Here is a 26,545-nt window from a genome sequence, read left to right on the forward strand (position 1 = left end):
TGGATGAAAAGACAAACAAGTACATGTATATTCAATAATAATGTCAGCTGGGTCAGAGAAGAATAGGAAATAAAATGAATTCATAACACCCCTGGAGGTAACTTTCTGATACAGGCAGTTTTCTCTTTGATTTGCCCTCATTGGCAGCATTCATTGTAATTTTAACATAGCCTCCAAATTGGCCTTTATTAATAGCTGTCCTGATCTTAATAACAAATACACTCTAATCTCCAGTCTGGGTGCTTCTGAGGTGAACAATTACATAGAGCAGAATAGATCATATGGGTATTTAGAGGCACCTCTCACTCAGGAGTGCCTAATTTCACCTTCAGACCATCCAGACAGTGTTTTGGAGAGCTGTAGATACAGAGCTCTTCTTTCTCAAGGCTTTGAAGCTAAAATACCTTTCTAGATATGATAGTGAAATAGTCACCTTGAATTAAGGTTGCTGGCAATCTTAAAAAGTCCTTATTGAGCTTTGAGTGCAATCAGATGGTACTTGCTTATAAATGAGAGTTAATGGAAACATTAAACAGTACAAGCTACTGTGACCCATGCCTCCAGAATATTAAGCACATTTTAAAATTGTGGAACGCCATCTATTCCTTTGTGTTCTGTAAAATATTACTTTTTCTAACCAATATTCTCTGGGAGCAGGTTATTTGAATTGTTCAGCATTCTACATTTGCATGTAGTGTGTATTTCTAATTTATTTCCTCACTTATCTGGCTACCATATATTTCTGTTTGATACTATACTCAGTTTCTCTTTAATTATTCCATCTGCCAGTAGAGTGTGATGCATTTTAGAAGTTGGTTGGTTTAGTTGTTGAAGCTTTGAGTTTTGGAACTGAATGGGATGACATATTCTTCATTTAGCAGAACGGGCTAAGAAGAATTACATATCCCAAGTGATAAGCTTGGAACTGCTAAAGAAATGCCAAAATCCAATTTTTTTCGTCTCTCTAGTTGTCTAAACATCTATTAGTCTCTTGAAGGGAACTCATAAATCCTGCAAATTTAGTTTCTCTGAAACCAACTCTAACAGTTGTCCTTCCTCCTAATCATGTTTTATATCAATTTTATATTTTTCAATATTCAATAAACATGTCTTGTACTTACTGTACTTGTTAGAAAGTATCTGCAGTATAAGCTGTATGAGGACAGTTATTAATCAGCCATTTCAGATGGCTGTAGGGTTAGTTTAGTAAGTGTATCCATTTATCTTTTTTATGTTTTCTTCTTTGTTCTTTCCATTTATCCAATATGGAATTTCTTTTATCTTTTTTGGTTTATTTCTACCAGGGTATGTCAGAAAGAAATTTAACACATAAAAAATAGGAAAAAAAAAAAAACCAAAAAAACAAACAATCAAAAAAACCCACCCAATAGCTGAAAGAAAGAAAATATACCACCCTTTGGGTTTCATTCATGAAAAGATCTTTGCATTATATCCACTTAAATCTGCATTAAAAAATAACAATAGAATGCATTATCTAGAAGTGATTCTTTAAAGCAGTGGATAATTTACACATTAAAGTGAAATGTAGGTTTAAAAGCAGGAGTGTAGGATTGAATTAGAGTGAAGAGTCAGAATGATATAGTCCTGTATGAAAATGGTCTCGGTTTCCTGGGGGTATTGTCCTTCTGGTGTAATGAGACTTGCAGATAACAATCAGGGACTGTGGATAGATCAAGGCACAGCGATACATTGAGAATGGCACAGCAAGTAATGGCTCTGGGGAAACAAATGAATGTGTCTGCTAGATAAACAGCATTAAAAGTTTCTGTTCATCGCCAAGTCCAGGCCTCTAAAGATTAATAATCCCTGAAAAATGGAGTGTTGGGTTTGAATGGCAAGGTTTTGGTAGCAGGGGGGTGCAGCAGTGGAAGCTGGAAGCTTCCCCCATTTCCAGCAGAGCCAGTGCCAACCTCCAGGATGGACCATGGACCTGCCACCTGCCAGGCTGAGCCCAGCACTGACAGTGGCAGTGCCTCGGGCATAACAGATTGTAGAAAGGGAAAAAACTGCTGTGCAACAGGAGCTGCAAGGGAGGAGTAGGAGTCTGTGAGAGGAGCAGCCCTGCAGACAGGCAGGGCAGTGCAGAAGGAGGGGCAGGAGGTGCTCCAGGTGCTGGAGCAGAGGTTCCCCTGCAGCCCCTGGTGCTGCCACGGAGAGGCAGCTGCGCCCTGCAGCACAGGGGGGGCCTGGCAGCAGGGATCCAGCCCGGGGAGGAGCCCAGGCCAGAGCAGGGGGATGCCCACAGGAGGCTGTGACCCAGGGGAAGGCTGTGCTCGTGTCCTGGTGGAGAGAGAAGCCCACGCTGGAGCAGGTTTGCTGCCAGGTCTTGTGACCCCCATGGGGGACCCACATTGTGCCTGGAGGATTTACCCACAGAGGGCATGCATTCTGGAACAGTTCCTGAAGAGATGCAAGCTGTAGGAAGGTCAAGTTGAAGAAGTTCACGAGGGGCTGGCTCCTGTAGGAGGGACCCCATGCTGGAACAAGAGGGGAAGCATGGGAGGAGTCCTTCTCCTGAGGAGGAGAAACTGCAGAGACAATGTGCAGTGAAATGACCATAGCCCTCATTCCCTTGCACCACTGTGAGGGGGAGGCAAAGAAAATTGTCAGTGAAGTCCAGCCCAGGAAGAAGGGAAGGGTGGAGGAAAGGTGCTTTATCATTTGGTTTTATTTCTCATTGTCCTACTCTGATTTCATTGGCAATACTTTGAATTGATTTCCCCAAATCGAGTCTGCTTTGCCCATGACAGTAATTGCTGAGTGATCTCTCCCTGTCCTTTTCTCAACCCACAAGCCTGCTGTTACATTTTCTCTCCTGTCCAGATGAAGAGAGGAGAGATAGAGCAGCTTTGGTGGGCACCTGGAATCCAGACAAGGTCAACCCCTCACAAATACTAACTTTTAGAAGATTTTTTTCTTTTAATCCATGCTGCAGTTGTACTTTTATGGGTTCACATATTGCAGGGAGGCACTGGCCATTTATCAGGATGCTAATGACTGGTAGTTATGTGTCCAGGTACTTTGTAACCACTGGGTTGCCCGACAACAGAGGTCACTGGAAGACAGATGGCTCACAAACCAGTTTAAAGATCTCCTTCACTTTTTCTTTTTAAGGGCACCATCAGGGCTTCAAATATTCTAAAATTTCCACATTGGGATTATTGTCCCCTCTTTAAAATTCCATGTGTCAGGAGGCTTCCATGATTTACTGGTAGTCTTCAAACAAAAAAAACCTTCCTAACAGAACTTCCATTGATTGCTAGAGTTATTTAAAGGCTAACAATAAAAAATCATAGACTTCAGGCCCCATCAAGGCAAAAAGGAAACAATAATTGCAATTTGCAAGCCTCCTGCCGTGGGTAAAGGAGCTGGGGCTGGCAGAATGGAAGATCTGAGATTTTAATGGCTGCTGCAGCAGGTCGGGGGAGATGGGCCAATTCTTTCCTACATCATCCCATGATAAGACAATTTGTCAAGGTGAAAAGATGGGTGTGAGGTAGAAGTGTGCCCAGATGACTCTCAGCTCAGATAAAAGCGTGAATATATGGGAAGCTATACAGGAGCTTATTTGGTGACTGCTCATCTCTCTAGGCAGAGACATCCCCAAATGAGAGACCTTTTCTGTCTTTGTAGCACCAAATAACATGGTTTCTTACCCCATGTGTTTTCCTGTACCCAAGTCTTGGATTGAAGGAAGTAATCTGAGTGTTAATACAGTAATTTGCAATTCAGCTCTTTTGCCAAAGGAAGGGAAGGAGGCACAGGGACAGCCACATTTTCTAGAAGCTTCCCTCCCTTTTTGCAAGGGCAGGGCACAGGCCTGTGAGATTTCCCTGTATTAAAATATAAATAAATAAACAAAAATGAGGGTATGAACTGGCAGGTTCCCAGCTTGGAAAATGTTTGGTCTGCCTTTGGACACTAACAACTGTGAGCCCCTATCAAACCTCAAAGAAGCACCTCCTCTTCTTGCTGTTACCCACTTTGCATTCTCAGTTTGATAAGGTACCAGAAAGGAAATGGGTGGTACCCAAACTGAGAATGAAACATGGACAACTTTTTCTCAGAGCTGAATTTCTCTTCTGATTTAGAAACACTTGTAGGTGTATATGGACTAATCCCTGTGAGACAATGTGGAAATAAAAGAGGACATGAAAGAGCAGCTGACTGCAAACTTTATGATGGATGAGTCTGAAATTCATTTGTTCTACCCTAGAATCACAAAGAAGCACTAATACATACATACATGGGCTTTACTTACCTCAGGTCTGATTTTGCTGTTGTTGAACTGAAAGAGAGTTTTTCCTTTGAATTTGCTGAGGTGTAGATTTGGCCCATTGTACATAAAGTTAATTCATTAAATGTAATTCTGTATTTCTCCTTTTTTTTCAGAATGCTTGAGGATGATCTAAAACTCAGCAGTGATGAAGATGATAATGAACAGGTAAATACATCTAATATAAGTGTACAGACCATTTAAACCAGCAAAGTTATTTCATAGGTTGGAACTCTTTGTGTGTTGACATACTGTATTTGCATGAAAAGCATTTTGGTGTGCTGCAGAATCCATTAGCTTAAACCTTGTTTGCCTCCTCATTAGAGGAAACAATCTCAAACAGGAATGTGTTTCAGTTGTGCTGGTTCACTTTGTGCAGTGGATTAAACTAAGCCAAAATATGACTAATTAACCTTTGAATGAGAGACCACACAAAGCATCACCCAGGAAGAGCCAATGTGTTCTGAATCTCTGTCCTCCATTGTACCAAGTTAACTGTGGAACAGCCTCCCCTTGCTTTGCACCCATTTTCTGAATTTATGAGCTTTTGGAAGTGTGTGTAAGAGGACCACATAAGAGCACCAACACAACTACAGAGTTTGTTTGCACTTTGCAATCCATTTATACAAGCCCACACAAGAAAATTTGGTCTGCAAGTTTTTGTTCCAGTCAAAGAGTAAAGGTTTGGGAGTCCACAGTAATCCAGTGACTCCTATTTGTGAAAGGGAAAGCCCTCAGCATGTAGCTCTAAATCAATACTAAAAGTTTCTCCACATACTTGGGATATTAATGAAGAATCATTTTCAGAAAACTGGCTCATGTCATTCTCTATCCTTCCCACTTTATAAATATTTATGTATAATGCTGGGAAAAAAAGCTGGTGAAATTCATATTCTCAACATTCTTATCAGAAAAAAAATGAAACTTTGTGTTAAATTCATCCTTCATTTTACTTTATATATGCAATAGGTTCAAATGTTTAAATGTCTGCAATAGAGAGGAAGGTAATGCTATAATTCAGCCTAAGATCATCTGTTCAGTCTGGGAAATGTTAATTATAGGCCAATCGTTCTTTCTTATTTATTTTTAAACCACCTAAATGTTCTCCTTCAGCCTACCTCATCCATCCTTAGGGTCATGCCAGGAAAGATTTACCTTCTGGTGAAAGTTGACCCCTTAGTCATACAAGTCAGTATTTTTTAGCACTGGCAAGACTCTTAATGTCTTCTGAAGCCAAAGGGTCAAAATCCTTGTGCAATGCAGTGTTGTGCAAACACAGTGACTAATGACACCATAAGATTTGCAAATTTGCCCAAATGATCCTGTAAAATGACATTGTGATCCTGAGATGCCTAAAATACAGAAATGGAAATATATTGTCAGGTAGCAGTTAATGTTGTTTTCCCACAGTAACAGTTTTCTAGTGACTTAAGTAGAATTTGCAGAGTTTATGGAGTTCATACTGCTAGGCTAAAATCCCTTATCACTGGTGAATGGAGAAGCAGAGACCTGGACCAGTGTTTGCTGGCATCAAATGGATAGCCCTGACTGACTTGAGCAGATGTCATCTCTGATGTTAGCCCCAAGCAGGGAAGAGCTCAGTGCACAGAGGGGTCCTGACAGCTCTGGAGCCCTCCTGCTGTCAGTGTGGGATGTGCCTGTCACCCAGCAGCATCCTGAGGGTGAGCAGTGTCCCTGCTCCAGGCCAGGGCTGCAGCTTGGGCCCTTCTGTGGTGGGGCTGTGGAGCTGCAGGAAGCCTCAGACTGCTCCCTAGCTCCTCGTGTCTTCCCGGAATACATTCACAGCTTGGGCTGCAGACAAACAGAGAGCACCACAGGGACCATTCATGGAGTTTCTCAACATTTTGTACTACTTAGAAAATTTTGTGATTTTTTTCTCATACAATCATTTCATTTAGAAAATTTCTTCTAAGATCATCAAGTCCAACTCTTAACTGAGCACTACCAAGCACACCACTGACTGCCCAGTTTGGTGTCACCTATTAACTGACCTGTATCCTTAGGGATTCCAAATAAAGCAACTGGACACAACTGCACAGTGAGAACATTTCTTAAATGCCCTGCACTTCAAGGGATCCTTCAGCTCTCCTGTGTACCCCACATAAGTATGGTTGCTTCTCTTCTATTTGTTTTACAAATAGAGTATAGACAAAATTATACAGCTGACTCAGGAGTTATACATTCCTCATTCAGGAATTTAGGTTTCCTGAATTAATGACTGTAAGTTTCTGCCTGTGTATTATGGTCAGGCTAAACCTTGCAGGACTCTGCTGCATCTCTCATTCATTGCACCTCAGCAGCCTCTGCCACATTTCTTTAAGGAGAGGGGATTGGAAACTGGAAGAAAGGTTGATCTGGCCCACTGGTCAGACAGATAAACAACAAAAAAGCAACTTTAAGGGCTTTTTCAGCATAAATATTTTGCAGTCAAGTGACCGTTGTTATTCAGGTGTACACATGTGCTCATTCTGGCAGGGAGAGAAAAGATTAAAACTCTTGGCTTAAAACAATTCTAAAAGTTTATGCAGCATTTCCATAAGGAAATGGAATCAGTCTTTACAGTCTTTATGATTTTTTCTGCTATAAGCCTGCAGCCAGTATGAAGCATGAGCTGGCATTTACTCACTTTTATTCAAAAACCCCAACACAGCATGTAAATATTGAGTTTGTTTCCTTTATTTCTACTCTAATTTTAAGGAAATCAAAATTCTTTGGAGCAGTGGTCAGCAGGAAGCCCTAGGATTTCTCCTTTGAGAATTGCTATGGACCCTTCAATTTTTACAGGATAGTAGTGACACTGATCCATAACTGTACTTGGAAAGCAACTTTTAGTGAAAGTCTGTAGAATGTGGGGAGAGTTTGATCTATCAGCCCATGTTCTGACACTAGCAGTAGTCCATTTGTCAAGGTGGAAGATTGTTAGAAACATGGCTGCAAGAAATAAAGCTCTTCTGTTTGCTCCCTCACTCCTATGAATGAGCACCCTTATTAACTGTATTGCATTTACTCAGGTGTCTGAGGGCCTTTACTGTTTCAGGTGTTACAGATCTCCTTCCTTTTCTCCCCTCTGCTGAGGAGGAGCACAGCTGCACAATAGCTCCAGTCAGTCATGTAACTGAGAAGTTGAGCTTCATTTCTGGATAGGATAGGAACTGGCAGGTTGAAGTCAATGGAAGGTATTTATTTTACAGATAGCATCACCAAGGCTGTTACTGGTTGTGCTGCCCACTTTAGGCATTCCCTTTTCAAACAGAATTTTGAATAACTGGAAATTGCTCCTAAAAGTTATAAACATGATTTGGAGAACCCTCCTTAATGTGTTATGTTTATTTTGGTTAAGGCACACATGATGATGGCCTAGCAACATATCACCAAGAAAATGCTGAAGGAGACTAAACACTTTAATTTCACCCCAGGGGGTTTAAGACACTTCAGCAACTGAGAGCTGACTGCAAATTCAACCTCCTAGTGTCAAAGTGCTGCAAATTGCATGGAAACTCTGTAGGTTCTTTTCCTTTTAGCCTTCTGGCAGCTGTGGGCTTGATGCAGAAATGGTTGAGTGAATTTCTTTGGGCTGCAACCTGCAGGAAGCCCGGTGAGATGTTCATTGTGGGTGCCTTCAGATTTCAAATGTAGAGTTAAAGTACACTAGAGATATGGAGAAGTTTGAGAATGGAGTTTGTTTTGTGAGGATGAGTGTTTGGGCTATTTTTGAGATTTCTAGGGCTAAAGCGATGCCTAGGGCTGTTACAGCTAGGGCAGTTATTTTCATGGAGAGATGTATGGTTGTTGGAGGGGTTTTTGTGGGGATGATAAATGAGGTGATGAGGAATCCTGCTAGGATACTTCGTAGTGCAAGGCAAGTACATTGTCAATTTTTGGACCATGTAGGTCATTGCAGTAGAGCATGGGGCAAGTTACAAGGACTGCACCCCAAACTCCTTTCAGCACCTTCTGGTGCAGCAGTGAGGGACTGCATTTACCCACACCTGTAAACACAACCTGAACCTTCACCTGTAAACACAACCTGCCCCTACACCTGTAACACAACCAGCACCTACACCTGTAAATACAACCTGCATCTACACCTGTAAACACAACCTGCACTACACCTGTAACACAACCTGCACCTACACCTATAAACACAACCTGCACCTACACCTGTAACACAACCTGCATCTACACCTGTGACACAACCTGCACCTACACCTATAAACACAACCTGAACCTACACTTGTAAACACAACCCGAACCTACACCTGTAACACAACCTGCACCTACACCTGTAAACACAACCTGAACCTACACCTGTGACACAACCTGCACTGCACCTGTAAACACAACCTGCACTACACCTGTAACATAACCTGCGCCTATACCTGTAACACAACCTGCACTACACCTGTAAACACACCCACAGTGCAGACACTGTGGAGCTGACCATGTGACACATGCTTTGTCCCATAGACAAAATGCTGATTTTCACGTCTCATTGTGGGTGATTTGGGATTAAAGACACACAGAAAACGATGGGTTAGATCTGGAATCAATTTTCATTTACAGCTGAGAAGCAGTTATTGATGCTGCGCTCACAGTTCAATAAAAGATCTAAAGATATAGACCTTGTGTTTCTCTTTCAATATAAGCAGCATAATCAGTGTCAAATGTTTTTACAAAGTAAATTGTATTGACAGTTTTATTAAAATTGCTGTCTTTAAAGTTTTAAGTTATCCACAATTTGACCTACTTGAATGGTTTTTTAATATGTACGCTGACCAACCCAATAGATTTTTATGTCACATATTTATAATATCAGGTACACATCTGTTTAATGTATTATTTGAGAGGTACTGTAACATGCAAGCATTGCTTGGATTGTGAACTCTCTTGGTGTTGTCAATTGGCACATGCATCAGTATTGCATTCAGTATGGCACAGGATGTTCAGACTGGCTGCAAGAGGTGCAGTCCAGGCAGATGACAGACATGCTGTTAGTAAACCAGGAGATGACAAGGCATTTCAGACATGTTAATGTTAACACTCCTCTCTGAGGAAGGACACAGCTTTTTAGATGGCTTTATTACTCTGTTAAAAAGGCACATCAGAAATTACGAAGAGTAGTGAAGATTTTTAATTAGTAGCTCATTCAGCTGAAAGAGCTTAGATAAAACACAGGTTAGTATTTTTGTTCTCTAAAACACCTCTGTATAATTCAAATAAGCTTTGAGCTCAAAGGCATCCAAATGAGTTGTGCCTGGATACAGTATTTTAAGTAGCTGTGGTGTACCAAATTTTCTTTAACCAGCTCCTCTTTGTTCTTCTGCCTAAGGAATAGTCCTGTTAACCTTTTAAATGTGTACTTAATTTAAAGCACATTGCTAGTGTTCTGTGTGTTTTTGAACCAAAGAAACTTTGATGCTAGTTACAGACCTGCTCCATTTTCAGTATTTCATGTATATAGTGGTTTTGGCAGAACAAATCAATAAGATATTTTTCTTTTCTATTTGATTTTTTTTTTCTTCTCCCCTTAGTGATTGCCACTTTTCTGAAAACCCTAGAAACACAAGACCTGCATATAGTCCATGGCCCTGCTCTATTGTTTGTATTTTTGATAAACATAATTCTTTTTTGCTAGGTTAGTATTAGGTACTTAAATTCAAAATGTTTTCCTTTTTAGCTGAGCCTTAAAAGGTAATCAGCCATAAGCTGAGCTTTGTGTTCTTATAATATGTGCTGAGCTTTCAATGCCTTTATTCAAGTTCAATTTTTTAGAATTTATGAAGTTCTAAGGCATAATATGCCTTCATTGTATCATGTAAACATTTTTTAAAGTGCAACAGTGACCACTTTCCTTGTAACAATAGATATCCTTACCTGTTGTATTTTTTCCCATTTTTTAGCTGGATCCTGAACAAGCTGTTTACCTCCCCAAGGTTTCTCTACATTTCCATTTACTTTGTTATCAGCAGAAAGGCTGAAGAACAGCTCTTCAGTAATGACATCAATACTGCACACACAGTGAGAGAGGTCATCTTGTCAAAGCTATAGAAAAATCAGATGGATTAGGAAGAAACTAGGTGCAAAATAACTTTGATAGAGTCTTTTAATGTAAACATTTATCTGTCATTGGGTTCCATTGAAATCCCAGAGTGGTGCAGCATCAGTTGTAGCCACAGCAGTGTGTGTTTGATAAAGAACACACATTCCAGTGTCTAAGATTTGCAGTCATGCTTTATAATTGTAGGGAAATGTTTTCATTAAGCCATTAATGAAAACAGAAGCTATTAGGATAATACAGTCATTCTCCAACCTTGTCAGTCTCTAACCATGAAAAATCCTTTCATGGATATATGCCCCTTCTTGCTACCTCAGTCCATTTTAATTGTTACTCAAATTATTTTATTGTGCACAACACTGGGTGAAACAACAGTATATCAGCTGTGTGAGTTAATAGTCCAGCTTGTATTAGGCAGATCTTTGGTGCTGAGAGATTTGATGACTGAGGTATCTAAGGTTATAATTCACATGGTAATAATGCAGGTTCATATCATTTGTTTATTATCAGCAGAAGCTTTCAGTAGCCACCCTGAGATCTGGGCTGAGCTGTCTGCAAAAAGCATAGCACACTACTAAAACACAAAGTGTTATCAAAAGCTTTTAACTTGTTCAGATTCACAGAATCACATGTAATTTTTTTCTCACACATGTTGTTATTGTGGAGGCCATCCATCAGTGAGGAAGGGGATTAATACAGCCAGGAAGAATGGTTACTGTAGAGATCAACAAGAAGGACTTTGCCCCTGGAGCTTGCAGTGTGCTCTTGCCTGGGCTCTGGGGCAGCACCTGCCCAGACCAGCACAGGAGCTGGAAGAACCCCATCCTTCCCACTTCGCCTTTTCCAAGTGTTTCCATGGCCTGACACTGGCAGCTCAGTGTCAAAAACCCTCCACCACAGTAAAGAAAAAATAGAGGAAGAGAAATGCTGGCAGGCAGATAGCCCTAATGAAGTGGGAATGACATGCCTTAGCTGAAAAGTTTCACATACATGTACATCTTCAAGAGGCCTTCTCCTCTCTTCCCCACAAGAAAGCAGGCACTCCACAATCCCCCAGCACTCTAACAGGGGCTGCTCTTGGGTTCCCTTCTGCCACCAGCCTGAGGCTACCAAGCTCTGTCAGCCCCACTGTCTGACACAATTCCTGTGAGAGAGAATTTTAGAGCCCCTGCTGCCTCTGTCACTACTTAAAAAGAGGTCATTCCTCAGGACAGCCATAAGAGCCTGATGCTGGAGATCTGCCAGCCTTTTTGGGGCAGGACAGAAGAGGGACATGAGGCTTTCAGTCCACAGGATGGGCCATGTACTCTGTGTGTGTGCATGGTTGCACACAATTTCTTTATTATAAGCATGATGAAAATATATTTCACCAGAGCCTCTTGCTATGTATGCTACTTATGCAAAAGCCCTGTAGTGTTTTGACAACAAAGCAGAGGCAGGAGCAGGTGAGAGAATTGATCAACCCCAGCATTGTTGTTGCTAAGAGAAAAGCCAGCCTTGGCCATACTGTCCTGTAAAATAAATCTGAAGTCTGTGATACCTGCAGGCCATCTCAGTGCTCAACACTCACTAATCTGACCACATAGGACACATTTATCTCCCTTTTCTCCTCTGAAGGAGAGTGGGATTTTTATCATTAATGTCTCATGAAGCATTTTGGTGAAGAAAGTGTCTGGTTTTCTTACACTGGCCATCTGCAGCACTGCTCCTCTGTAAAAGCCTGAGCAACTGTCTATGAACTTCAAAATCTGAATTCTTGGGAGTTTTTTACTCTGATAGAGGATATTGCTAGTGCTGGGTTTGAGACAGGGAGCAAATGGCTGAAGGAGGGACTCATAGGTGACCAGAAAAACCATAAAGTAGGTGCTGGAAATGGCATGATAAATCCAGTAATTAGCTTCTGTCAGCCAGAATAAGGAGAGAAGAGAAAGTTGATCTCTCCTGGAGGTATTCCAGAAAGAGAACAGTAATGAAAGCTAAACACCCTAATTTTTCTTAGGATGAATTCATCTGCCACTGCAAGGTTTGCTGGGGTTGTAGGTGCTCTGTTCTGTCCTGGCAGGATGAATCTTCCCTGCACACAGGGACAGGTCAGGACCACAGTGTGACTGTGCAGTTGATTTGAGCAGGGTGTTCTTGTGGAGAGTGTGCTTGCTTTTCAAAAATTCCAATTTCATGGCAATACTATTAAGTCTAATTTTTGCAACTGTGCAATTCAGTGATCAGTGATGTGAGCAATGTACTAAACCAGACCAAGGTCTGCAGAGTTATTTCATATGTGTTTATTTCTGTTGTCTGCTTGTAATACATTTAATATTCAACATAGATGTAATGTTTAGTATAAATTAAAATCCTCAAAGTCTTTATTTCCTGCACAGGAAATAAATGGGCAGCAGGAACAGCAACAACATCAGTTCACTGCCACTGCTGTGACTCTGCCCTTCTGCTTCTCAAGTCTAGGGAACCATTCATTTACTTAAAGTAGGAGAAGACTAAGGACAGGCTGGATTCCCAAAGAAATGAGGTAAAGGTCTTTATCACAAATGGAAGACTAAGGGCACAAACTGCAAATGAGCAGGGTCACAAGGGGCTGTATCTGGAGGTGTCTGCTTGTCCATTGTGGCAGAGCAAGGGAACATTGAAAAACTAACAGTCAGGCACTGCACTCTAAAACTACACCTCGTACAGAGAGAGAGAAAGACTTTAATAATAAAACTACAAAACGTCAGCACTCTTCAGATAAGTTCCAGGGATTGAAAAGATGGTTCTCCTGCTAGAACTGGGAAACTGAACAATACTCAGTTTGTGGTGGCAGTCTGCAGCTGGACAGTAAGGTCACAGGATGTTTTTTGAAACAAGCCTTTTGCTGTTTATTCCTTGAAGGAAGTTGTGGGAAAACTCTTTGTTTCTCTTAAAAAGGATTCTTGACCTTTTCTATGTTTCTTCTGCCTCTTCAATTCTTTAATCATGTGATTAACACGATGAAGTGCAGCTATGAAGTAAACCCAGCATTTTTTTTTATTCTTTATTAGCCTTCTAGAGGGTTAAACCAAGCACACATTTTAGAAAAATCATCAGTAAATAAGACATGACAAATACTGAGTTTTGGTTACCAATAGATCATTTCTATTTTCACAATAGGGTTATCATCCACTAAGCCTTGGTCATTTGTGATCAGTTTGTAACAACTTAATTTCCAGGAAATGATGTTTCAAACCGCAATTTCAGTGTGGATCTTTTTTCTTAAAAATGGACCATTCAGTACAGTTTTCCAAATTTCTGTCACCAGGGATGTATAGTTGTTTTCCAAATAAAAAAAATTGTTATGAAAAATCAGGTCTAGCTCTAGAAAGAGTTCCATTCCCTGCCATGGTTGGTACTGTAAGAACACTTATATGTGCTAGGTTTGGTGAGACATTGGTGAGCATTGTTAAATTAACTTGGCAGGCACAGAATTCCAGGGTTGGAAGGGATCTCAGGAGATCATCAAATCCAACTCCTCTGACAACGCAGAGTCACCTGGGGTGGGTTACAATGATTCTTAGGACTGCAAAAACAGAATAAGTAGAATTTTTAATGTCATATTACAACTTCTCCTTTGTTGGATTGAGGACTCAAAATTAGTACAAATAGCGGCTTCTCATCAAGAGCATTTTTATGGGAAAGGAAGACATTGTTTCAAGCCTCTTTTGTCAATGTGCATTAGTACTGAAGTCCTACAATAAGCAAACATGTTCTGTGAGTTATCTTTGCAGCAGGGCTGCTCACTGACAGATAGCTGTAACAATTTCTATTGTAAAGTTCACCAAAGACACTGAGTAAACTGAAACCTGTGTGGTGACAGCAACAATGCTCACAGTATCCACAGTGGCTAATTTAAAACCAGCTCAGATATGTCTACACAAGCAGCCAAGCACTCCTCAGAGTGCAGTGTGCACTCACAGTATGTGTAGCTCTTTTCTGTTTAAGAAAAAAAAAAAAATAGAATAGTTCTTCAAGAATTGGAAGTGGCCACATTTGTTATTGCACACTTTCTTAGTTTGATTTACACAATTACAGTGATGGAAAACAGGGTTTTGGAAAAAACTGCTGATAGAAGCCCAAATATTTCCTTGTTGTTGCTCAATTAAAAACAGTTCATGTTCATCAAGGATGAAGGTGACTGCTAAACCACAGACAGACTGGTTTAGATTTGGTCACTTAAACTCTTTTTTTTTTGTGTTTTACCCAACTTCCACTGCAACAATTGAAATGAAATTTTCAGTATTTCAAGTGCTCCTCAGTCTGTAAAGCCATGAAGGTTACAGCATTGCTCAAAGCAATGATGGGAGCTCTCTGTGCCTCATGCGCAGCGAGGGCTCAGTGAACCATTCTGATTTGCTGATACCACATGCTTGGTGACTTGATATTATAAAAAATGGGCTTTGTCTAATCCATTCCACACATTTGAATCCTGAGGGGGAAATATTCATTTTTTAAGCTGTGACATGAGGAGGACAGTATCTTTTCCATTGGTTTTGGTCCTAGATCCAGTAACACTGGCCTTTTTGTCCTCGAGGTGAGGCTGACTGGGAACATCACACACAGAATCTCAAATGCAAGGTTGCCAACTTCATGTCAAAGGCAATTAGCAAGAAAGAAATAGAATCTCCTTTGTTGACATTAGGAGACAGGTAGAGGAGAATGTAACCAATGAAGTAAAGAATAAAAAAAATGAGGAACACAACACACATATTTATACATACACATACTGATCCTTCAGGACTTGGGTTTTGGCTTTCTGATTCCAAGCACAATTCTGGATGTTTTGCTTGCTGCACACCATATTCTCCTCCAGAGGAGGCCCTACTGTATTTAGCACCAACTGTATCATGAGAGAATCAGAGCACAGCACAGCCAATCAGTTGTGGTTCTCAGCTGGTTACCTAGGATCATAGAGAAGGCATTCTGTATAAATAAGAGCATGGTGTAATTTCCAAAACAAACTATAACCTAGGAGGAGATATAAACTATATATATAAAACTTAACTAATGTGGAAAGTATCTTTATTATTACTGTACTGATGAATCAAGTTTCTGAGGAGTCTCTTCTATACCTACAGTACACGAGAAAAGTGGTGGATTATAAACTTATTTGTGTAGTCACTTGGCTGTTCACCCAAGCAGGCAGAGCTGGTTAGAAACTGGGAAATAAATCTGAGTTAGAGTTGCAGCAGCTCATGGAGAAAGGGGGAAAGTTTGAGCATGAAGGCCTGCCGCCTTCTGCCAGCACATTCAATGGCGTGAAGTGTCCTCTGTCTCACCCTAAGAGATTCTCTAAGGCTCAGCAAGTGCCTTCTTAGCTGGCTCACCAGTGCTTCTGAATCAAGAGGGTGAGGGGGCATTCTTGACAAAAGATTGTCTAATATCACTTTCTCAAAATCAAATAGTTTTCAATGAAAATTCTGGATTTTCAGTTATGCAATGGAAAATACATCTTTTCTTTGGATAGCAGACCCTTTGCCTGTAACACTTCACCAAAAATATAATTTGAGTTTTGCGGATGCCAGCTATTTTACTTGGTTATTTTTGAGCCATCCTCTTGTCAGTTCATTCATCTCTCCTTTGTGATGTAGGAAAGTTGTACTGACTGGAATACTTTTTCTGGTTCATTCAATCCAAAAGCCAGTCAGGTAATAGATAGTGATGAATAAAAGCATCGTTTTCACATTTTGCAGTCCTTGTTCATAATCTAGAAGTAGTTTGTGCTTATTCATGTGTTTAATATTTTGTGTAATAATTAAATAGCTTCTAAAAAAGTAAATTTATGGGTAAATCACACTACAGAACAAGTACAGCACAGTGCAGGTGCCTCTTCAGCTAATGGTAAAACAAGTAGCACCAAAATCAGGTGTAGAGGTAGGAGTCATTCACAGCTACAAGAATTAGGGTAAAACATCCCTGGGCAAAATCTCTCTGATCGATGAGCCTCTGTGTCTTACTGCTTTTCACACATCCCTCTTCTTCTTCCTTCTTATTCAAGACTGGAGTCAGCTGTTGAAATAAGGTCTTAGGGAGCAGAAGCACAATTATTCAGAGGCCATAATTGTTAAAAAAAATCAGAAGAAAATTACAAATTAAAGTGGAATGATTGTCTGGTTCACTCTGACTTCCATTTTCTAATCATCCTAAATTATTTTAATGCATGTTTTCAAGCTCAAAATTAGCAAAGGTCCCATGATGTAATTCTCTTAACACCCATTGAATATTTCATTGTACCAGTCCAATTTCATTTCAGTCTTTGGCAGCAGCATCTGTCACTCAGGGCACATATATGGGGGTTTAGGGACCTCCCACCTGTTCTGTTTCTAGATAGTACCTTTAATACATGAAGTTCAGGAGTCATTGTGAAGTTAAAACCAATTTCTTACTTGTAAAGGCCTAGGAATATAAGATAAAAAAATAACTCTTAAAACATGTTTGTCTTTGAAATATCTTAAATTAATAATCAAAAGCTTGCATCAAGTCTAAAACAAATCAAGTTCAGTGGTGAAGATGAGAAATAGGAATTATTAACTGAGTAGCGAGGCTGATGGAGGCTCAATGAGATCATTTTGTTCAAAGATTAAAGGCGATGAACACTGAAATAGTTGAGGAAGATGGCAGTGAACACATCTGACTAGAGCTGCTAAATTCAGTAATGATCAAAAGTTAATTATCAAAGCAGAGAGAACTACTCAACACAGACAATTTGAGTCAATAGCTAAGCAGCCGAGAAAAGAAGTAATTTGGAAGAAGTATTTTCCTATAATGAAGTTATATAAAAGACGTACATTTCAAAGAAACCTGCCTAAAACAAGATTGCATTCTTCCTGATCAGAGAAAAATAATTAGCTCTAATTGACAGACCTGCTGCACACCAAATATTTTCAAACAATATGTTTCTGCATCAAAGCTTAAAGTGTAGAGTTACTCAATGTCACTTTGATTTTGCCTTCCTTTATCTTCTGCCACTGGGCATGCTCATGATATCTCAACAAATATGCTTTGAAAAATGAATGAGCAGCACCTACAAAACAAATAAAAACAGAAGGACAGATCCTGCATTTCTTTCTCTGATGGAATCCCTGATGCATTGTGTGCTGTGTTTAACATCCCCCTGATCCCACTCAAAGTGAATCCTTTGTAACAGGAAATGACCACTTGTCTGGTGATCCAGCATTAAACTGGGCTGGCATGTAGATTAACCCAAGAGCTTGTAATGGTTTTTCAGTTTTGTATAAGCAAGCATGTGTGTGAAGGACATTCCTCCAGCATGTGCCTCTTCTTAAGAGTTAGGAAAGTGTGATTTTCTTGTAACAAAGGAAAAAAAGAAGGTGGAAATTCTCCATGTAAAAATCTAGGGAAAGATATGTGCCAGAATGTTCACAGTCCAAGTAAACAAAATATATCTGTAGTTCTTTCTTCCTGAAGCTGCTACCTTTCTTTCAGGGTAAATGGTTGTGATAGACATAGCTAAGTGGTCAAAAATCAAACATGCAGTTTAGACTCTGCTCTTTAATATTCTGTGACTTTGACATTGCCAGTTCTCACTCTCTGAAATATCTTCATCTTCTTTAATCTTTCATGTAAGCAGTTTAGCTCACACCATCATGCATGGGCTGTCCAGAATATATTCTGCTGTACTCTGTATTAAATCAACTGCATTATCATTATTTACTTGTGATCCTAGACACTCTCCTCTCTGCTGTTTCCTCTTCCAATCTGTATTTTGATACCTGTTTTTGTGTAGTGATTTTTTGAATAATTCAGGGAAAAACCTTGATTTAGATGCAAGTTTCACATGCTTGAACTCAGAATTGTTAAGGTCCAGCTATTTGGTATATAGAAGAGTCAAGGAAAATACCACTCTACAGTCAAAAAATATTCTGACATTGTGGAAGAATGTTTTTGAGTTTAAAAAATAATTTTCATTTCCTGTAGGATAAGACTGAAACTTGGATTTTAGTGGGAAGTTTTAGAAACTAAAATGCCATTTTGGATGGTGTTTGAGTTCTTTTTAAATTAAGCATTTATGTGTTTTTACATGTAGTTTATTACTTAGGAAGTTTCTTAATAGCATAATTCTGACTCTGCATTTGCAGAGAATTATTGGAAAGAGACACAATCACATTATCTCGCTGTTGAGGCAGGGACCCCATTTCATCATAAGCTTGTTTGAGAAGGCATAATTAGGCTTGGGTTTCTTTCAATTACTTGTGCAATCTGAAGTTGAACATTTCCTGAGGTTTAAGTGTTTTATTTAGCACCCCTACTGTACAATTAATGTAATTGATTCCTATCATGCATTCGTTGATTTATTCTTTAGATGGAAAATATAATCCAAATGAAACAAATACATTTTTCTTTGCAAGTTGGGAGCCAGTGCAGAGGAATGCTCTTGCACCATCCAAACTCTCACAAGCTCTCATTCTTTCTCCTAAATTTTAAACTCATTATTAGGGATTTTCATGGATTTAAATGCAGATATTACCTTTGCTATGATGGGAGGCAAAAGTGCCAAACCAGCCGGTATTTTGAAAAACTAGCCCCATCATAGAGCTCAAGGGAAAATTCATTCTGGCAAAATTTGGAACCCAGTTGCGCAGATCCCAGAGGTTTCAAAAGTTCATAATTTTTCATAAAGGATTTAATTTGTCAAGGGCTTATATGAGCATTTTCTGAACCACTAATATTCACACTTCCTACGTAAGAACCATTTCATTTCTATCCCTAAGTATAGCAGAGGTTAAAGTTCCTCACCACAACCCTTCTCCTAAATGTCGGCAGGCTTTGTAAAAATACCTCTGGAGGTAATTAGGCACTAAAACTTTCCTTTCTATAATGGGTTTATGGATCAGTTGCCTTAATTCTGCCTCTCACTACTCTCTGTGCTTGTAATCTTACCAACCATCTGACCACTTTCCACATTTAAATCTATTACAGCCTTGTTCTGCAAACACCAGGAGGAATTCTCCGAAATGATACAACACCAGCTTTCTCTGCCAGTTTTATTTCCATCCCTCTTCCTTTAAAATATTATTTACCTATTCCCAACAAAACAAGAGGGGGATGCAAGGTCGGTTCAGATTACATCATTATGGCAGAGAAGCATTAAAGGGAAGAGTCTCCCCTAACATCTCGAGCAGCTTAAGCGGTGTGACAGACTGGCGCGGCGCTGCCATCGCTGCCCCCAGCTGTGTTGCTTAGCAACATTTTAATTCAAGAAGAATCGAAGGAGATGAAATCCCCGTGGAGAGGGAAACAGAAATAAGAGGGCCGTTGACAGATGATCTGAGTTGTTTCTTCTAATATACTGTGAAGATCACTGGCTCTTTTCATGAATGATAAATGGACTGTACACAGATCAATGGGTTCAGCAATAAACTGGAACCAGGCTCCATGTCTGAGGTGGTGCAGGCCGAGGGGCCCAAAGATTTACTCATTTAGATGATTTGGAGTGTGTTTTCTCAAAGGTTTCACAAGAGGAAATTGATCTGAACATTTGGTCATCTCTTGCCCTTTTCTGTTGCTGGTGAATAAAAACAGTTTTGGAAATGGAATCCTTTCTTCCCTCTATTTCTTCCTGTTGTTGTTCTTGCTCTTGATAGGCACAGATAGCTTGTGACAAAGGGGCCAGACCTCAGAGTGGGAAATGAAGTAACAGCCCTGAATGAGCAGTTGCTAAAGACTGGTGGCCATTAAAAATAAACAAACCACACTGATATCACAAACTGGGGCAGGAGCATTTCAGACCCAGCACTATCTCTCTGAATGGTCCTACATTCACCACCAGCCTGGGATGTTGCTGGTGAAGAGCTCCCATGAGCTGATGTTTGCTTGCTTTGGTGTGGCTCTTGCTTAATGATTTGTTTCCCCCACCCCTCTTGTGTTTACAGGCTGCCGAAAAGACAAAATTGAGAAACATTCCTGTAAAGTAAGTTATTTTTATATCCCTTTAAAAATGCAAGGTTAATGACACAGTTGTATACAATGACTAAAAAGACAGTAAGAGGAGTGATGAAGGAGATAATAGAATTCATGTTGCCCCTAATCATAGTAGTAAAAAGGTCAGTATCGTTGAGGAAAGATTTCGATTTCTCTTGTGTCCCTAATGATTGCACTCCTCAAGTTTCATCCAGTTTCCATAAATTAATGTGTTGTCTATGAATAGCTGCCAAATAATCACAATCATGCTCAATACATAGTGCTTCTAGCCTTGGGGAGGTTTGTACATGCAAAAAAGATTATAATTTTTAATTGCAATCCTCGAGAAGGTCTGACGGGGGAAATAACTAGAAATGTGCCAAATAATTTCTGGGCACATGGGAATCTTTTGCACCTATGTATCCAGGCTATGCTGTCCTGTTGATTAAGAGCTCTTTCTCCCTCTGTGCATGTGCCTCTCTCACACCATATACACACATGCATGTTTCTGCTCTTTGCACAGGGCTTTGTGAAGGATGAGCAAGCTACCAGGGAGCAATTTCAAGGGCATTTTATGATAAGTTCTTAAATCTTAGGGCACTAGCAGCAACACTCAACCATATATCACTGAATTAAGGAAGTTGCTGTATAGATGTCCTGGCTCTTTGAGAAAAGGCGCTTTCAGTTAAAGCTAACAGCATCAGTTATTCTGTTTAAATAATGAATACTCCAGTCCTAATGGGCTCTTATGTACCAATAAAAACACATATTTAAACTTCAGTAGGTATTCATAGCAGTTTAACTACGTCCCAGTAACTGTATATTCCTGTTAAAGACAGAGTTCTTATTTTTTTAGTAGTTTGCTGATAATGCTGACTTTTAGACTGGAGTGGGTTTGTGTTTGTAAGAACATGCACTGACAGGACTCCCCACTCATTGTGTTCTAGCCCACATAACAGAAGAGCACAGTTCTATTTGTCACTTGGATTCCATCATGTATAGTCATTTACACCTTATAAAGTGAACACAGAATGTGTATGAACACTCCTTGGAGTGATTAGGGGGTATGTCAGATGAACATAAATCACTCTCTCCTTATGTTTCATTCCGTATGATAAAAATTAGAAATAAGATCCAGCAAGGACCTGATAGCATGTGAAACTTATAATAAGACAAGGGACCTTTCTTGCCTGTAGGGCTAGTTCAAATTCAGTGCAAGCTGAATTAAAGTCATTGTTAACTGGGGGTTGCTTAATAGAGAGTGAAATGAGCTGTGTTTTCATCTCATATTATACAGGATCCAGGAGTTGCAAGGTGATGAAATTCCTGGGGAACAGCTCCAAAATAATAATTTATCATTCATACACTTTGTTATATATTTTGAGTCAAATTCTCAAGAATGACTCAACTGAATTGTATCTTCCCACTTTAACAGAGGCATTGAGCACTGCAATTATTAAACAGAATGTATGTGCCATTGATGTCAAATTAATCCACCAGAAAGATTTGGGAGTTGGGGAGAAAGGGTGATTTACATTGTTATATTTTATAGGACTTAAGTAAGGGTAATATTTTGAGATGGAAGAAGGCCAGATGGACAGTCTCACTCTTTCCACTTACATGTGTGTATTTCACCCTGTCATGTTTCCCCCAACTGGTTGTTTAACTTCTCCTTGACTATGTTCATGGTGGCAGCTTCAATTAGTACCCTAGGGGATCCATTATACACATTAATTACACTGTGCATAACAAAGCAGCTGAAAAATCTGCCTAGTTTTGTTCAGTGACATGTAACTATTTAAGGTACCTGTGTACAATTATGAGTGTATGCTAAAGCTCTCCAGGTAAAAAAAAAAAAAAGAATACTGTCTTTAAGATAGCAGTAGTAGCCATGGATTGCATTTATGTCAGAGCCACACTTAGTACAGCTCGGGCTTGGCCAGCTTTTAGTAGCTGCTTTTGTAGCTCTCAAATGTCAAGGAGAATTTCACTTGAATTTTAATGTTCTTCAGCTATGCAAAATAAAGTTAGTAGCTTCCATTGTCATAAGGGCTGAAAGCTGTACAGATTCCTTCTACCATATGTGACTTATCACATACATTTTTAAAAACACATTTTTATTATTAAGACATATGTGATAGTACACTTCTGCAAATGTGAATTGCTTTTGGCTAAAAGCCATGCACTAATAAGTAGAGTTGAATCTAACTGCATTTGACATCTGCTATAATATATATATTTTTTTTACATATATAAATATATATATAAAATATTCGCAGTTGTCATTAGCATAAAAAATTTCCTTGTTTTTACCTTGTGCTGACATAGTTCTTGTGTTCCAAAACTGAAGGAAAAATCACTTCCTTTTAGAGACTGTAGGTTATATAAAGTCCTTGGACAGAGCCAACAGTGACACCATTTAATGTATTAGTTTAGGAGCAAGATGAAGATTTCTATAGAAATGTTCTATTTACTTTTCATTGCTCAGTTCATTAACGTTGCTGGTGTAATATTTGGTAGGAGTTTTACTGTTCTTTTATGTTCTCTGGAATCCCTACAGCATTAAATAAGGCGGAAATACAAGGAATGGGGGGGAAAACAAGGAAGTTTTCTTTTTGCAGTTCAGTAAGGCAGTCAAGCAGCTGGTTTCTCAATGTCCAAGGGGATGTTGGTGCTCAGACTATTTTGTGGGAGCTTCCTGATGGCACAAGTAGGTGCAGTGGCACTTGGCTGCTTCAGAAAGAAGGCTTGGCTTCAATTCCGTGGTGCTTGTAGTACTGGAAGGCACAAGGCATTCTCAGAACTCATCTTTATGTATTGGTAGCATCATCTTACATAATATTGCTATAAATGAGCACTCAGAAAATAGCTAAGAAATCTCTGTATCTGCAGAACTGATTTTTTTTTTTCCAAAAGCATAATACCCTTTTCTGTCGATGTATGACACCAAGGTGGGTCCCATATTTGCTGAATCCATTACATTTAACTGGTTTATGCTCTCCTGGCCTTGTTATGGAAGGAGCATTTGCTTTTTCCCATTGGTTTTATCCGTGTTCACTCCAAGAGTCTGTGGTACAAAAGAGATTCTTGTAAAGTCCTACGTGCTTATTTACTTGCTGGTCCTTATCCATCTGTTCCTATCCCTGCATCCGAAAGAGGTAACATGACTTAAACGATTTCACTCTGTGGAGGGTTTCTGATTTCTAAAGATCTGTTACATGAGAGAAGGTTTTGAATTAGAGCAGATCCAGAGGAATTAATCTTTTATATGCCCTGTTATTTGATGCAAGAGGGGAAAGACAGTGATATCATTAAAACTCCCCCATAGCTTTGTTCTGAAACCCAGATTTCTTGCATAAACCTTAGAGGAATCATGTTCATGTTGACTTGGATCACATCACTTGTCCTGAGGTGGGCTGAGCTGCAGGATCCCCCCAAATCCAGGGTAGTCCCCACTCTCAAGTACAAATACACTTGGCTTGGAAGCCTCTACAGTAACATGGACTGGAGGTCAACCAGCCCACGGCTTCATGTCTGCCAGCAGCAGAGGTGGGGGGCAAAGGACAGCAATTACAGGGACCTCCTCCATGGGGAGTATCCTCCCACCTTCCTGCACACAGCATTTTGCACTTCCGCAAACACACATTCTGTGTTTAGGAGGCACCAGTGGACTTACTTTCCATGCAAAGTCTTCTATTAAGTCAGTTTATACCTCCTGTCACCACAACACTGTGTGACATTGAGCACCCCAGTGTGGGGGAAAACAATCTTTTTTGTTTGTTTTAAACCCTTTTCCTCATATTTTCACTGGAATCCACTCAAGTAGTTATTCTTTCAGAAAAGAGCAAATGATGAGTCACTGTTCTTCATTCCTGATATTACATCCCTGTGTTGTATAGACCAAGGAGTCTTCCTACTCCAGATCCACTAATATTGTGGATTAGCCCACCAGTGAGCTATAAAGACACAAGGCAAGTCTCCCTGCAATTGGAAAGGAAGACTCCGTGTCTGCTGTGTTGGACAGAAACATTGTTAGGAAGATAAACATGTTCTTTTCAGGTTTTCCATACAAAGAGATTAGTTGTTTGCATAGCAATGCCCTTCTGACTATGGACTGGATAAAATGTCACTCTAAACAAATGTCTCAGATTACAGTCGTTTGTGAAAATGGCCAGATGGATTCCTTGGGAAAATGTGGGCAGGTGAGAGAATGGTTTGGCTAAAACTTGATGTCATCCAGCACTATAAAATGCAAGGGTTTTGTAAGAAAGAAATTAGAATTTTTAAATGGAAAATGAATGCTCTTAAGAGTGTAGTCATGTAGTCCATGAAATTCTGTAGAACTGTGAAAATATTGGAAGCGACTTCTTGCTTCAGGGAAGAAAACATTGCTTTCCTTGAGTGTCCTTTATACTCCCTTCTTTTACAGTCCCTTTTAAAATCTTCAGTAGAAAGTAATGGCATTTTCCCCAAACACCTGCATATGCTTAAATTTGCTGTAGTTTTAATGACTTCCAGATACATGTTTTGAGATTATAGCTTGTGTTAAAATCCTGCTGCAAAATATATTTGTTTTCCATCAGCCACAAGTTTGTTAACCAGCAAGATTTCTGGTGTTTATTGTCTTTTCCTGCCATAAAATTCATCTTCTTCTCTGAAGGGCATCTGACTTGACTTGGTATGGTTTTCTGTCCCAACCATCATTGGAAATGCAATCCATTAACATTTGATATCTTGACATTTCAATTGACCTCTCATTTGCAAAGCGCAGTGGTATTTTTCGTGGCCTTTTCATCCTTGATTATACATGGGATAGGAGTGCCTGTTTCTCCTGACTGCACTTTAAAAATATCTTTGTTTTACCAGCTGGAGTGGCACCTTGGTTTTGCCTCCCTGGCTAGACCTTATTCTGCATGGAAGGTCTGAGGTCTAAGCAAGTCATGCAGAGCCAAAGGATTTTCTTATTGACTCACTAAGCAGGAGGGCGAGCAGGTCAGGCTCTGAGGGTCAGGTAATGTATGCAGCAATAGCAGCAGCCATAAACAGATCTCCTGCTCCCACTGGCAAAAATGCAGGCCAGTGGGCTGACTCTGAGAGTTGTTTTGTTTTTGACCAGCCAGATCAGGCATTTATACCCAATAGAAGCAGGGAAGAGGCAGCATGCTGTTGGTACACACGCAGCTCTTCCACTACAGGTTATCTCCTGGCCTGTGTTAAAAAGGGAAGAAAAAAGTGTGTCATGACAAGGTTGAAAAAGCCTCCCATTCACGGATAATTATATGGGAGGATGGCCACATATATGTATGGGAAAGAGGGTCAATTTAACCTCAATATAAGGAAAAAGTTGTAAAATGAGGGTGGTGAAATACTGGCACAGGTTGCCCAGAGAGGTGGTGGATCCCTCTTCCCTGGAAGCATTTGAAGTCAGGTTGGACAGGGTTCTGAGTGACCTGATCTAATTGATGTTCCTGCTCAGTGCAGGGGATATGGGCTGACATATATATATATGTACATATATGGATACACAGGTACCTGTGGGCCATAGGTGCCTATGGACATTTCTCTTTATGTACAGAACATTTACTAAAGAACTTAAACTACTTCTAAAGAAACAAAAACCCCAAACCTGCTATAAGCAATTTCCACATGTCACCTGTTCATCTCTGATTCTAAACCTTCCTTCTTGACATTTCTCTTCAGACTATTTCTGGCCAACTACTAAATCAGACAGCACCAATTCAATTAGTTCTGAAAATCCATTATAACATAGTGCCTAAACTGCCTGCCCATATTCATTTCTCAAAGAAATCCATTCATATTTATGTTTTAATACTTTAAGTCTAGCATGCAAAAGCACTCAAATCCCCAGCTGAAATCCAGGAAAAAGCCCACTTACAGGCAATTATAGACAATGTTCTTTAGCCCCTGATCTTCCTAGGCTGTCCACTTAAGAATTCTCACAGGTGCTGTGATTGGTCAATGGGATTGGTTTATTGCACCAGCAATAAAGCTCCTTCAAAATTTCACAAAATGCCCCAGACTCTGCCAGCTGGGCCCCGTGGTGCAGTCTGTACAGACCCACCATCCTCCCAGCAGGGTCAGCACCTGCAGTGGAACCAGGAGGCACAGGCTGCTGCTTTGTCCAGGGGCTGCATTTCCTCAGCAGAATGTGAACTCTAGAAATGTTGCAAAGGATTACTTTACTCTCACAAGTTAAAGGTTAGTGT

At 40.0% G+C, this 26,545-nt stretch overlaps 1 protein-coding gene across 5 annotated transcripts in view; it reads left to right on the forward strand.

The window, feature by feature from the left end:
* Positions 1-26,545, forward strand: part of AFF2 (ALF transcription elongation factor 2) — a 322,459-nt gene that overhangs the window by 230,264 nt on the left and 65,650 nt on the right. For all 5 annotated transcript variants that reach the window (XM_054289539.1, XM_054289543.1, XM_054289541.1 and 2 more), the window contains exons 8-9: positions 4,414-4,465; positions 20,291-20,328. In XM_054289539.1, the coding sequence (XP_054145514.1) occupies positions 4,414-4,465; positions 20,291-20,328 (90 nt within the window). The remainder of the gene's footprint in view (positions 1-4,413; positions 4,466-20,290; positions 20,329-26,545) is intronic.

Source organism: Melozone crissalis, unplaced genomic scaffold (assembly GCF_028551555.1).
Source record: "Melozone crissalis strain CALT ecotype California unplaced genomic scaffold, PUWL_Pcris_2 ptg000068l_1, whole genome shotgun sequence".
Lineage (NCBI taxonomy): Eukaryota > Metazoa > Chordata > Aves > Passeriformes > Passerellidae > Melozone > Melozone crissalis.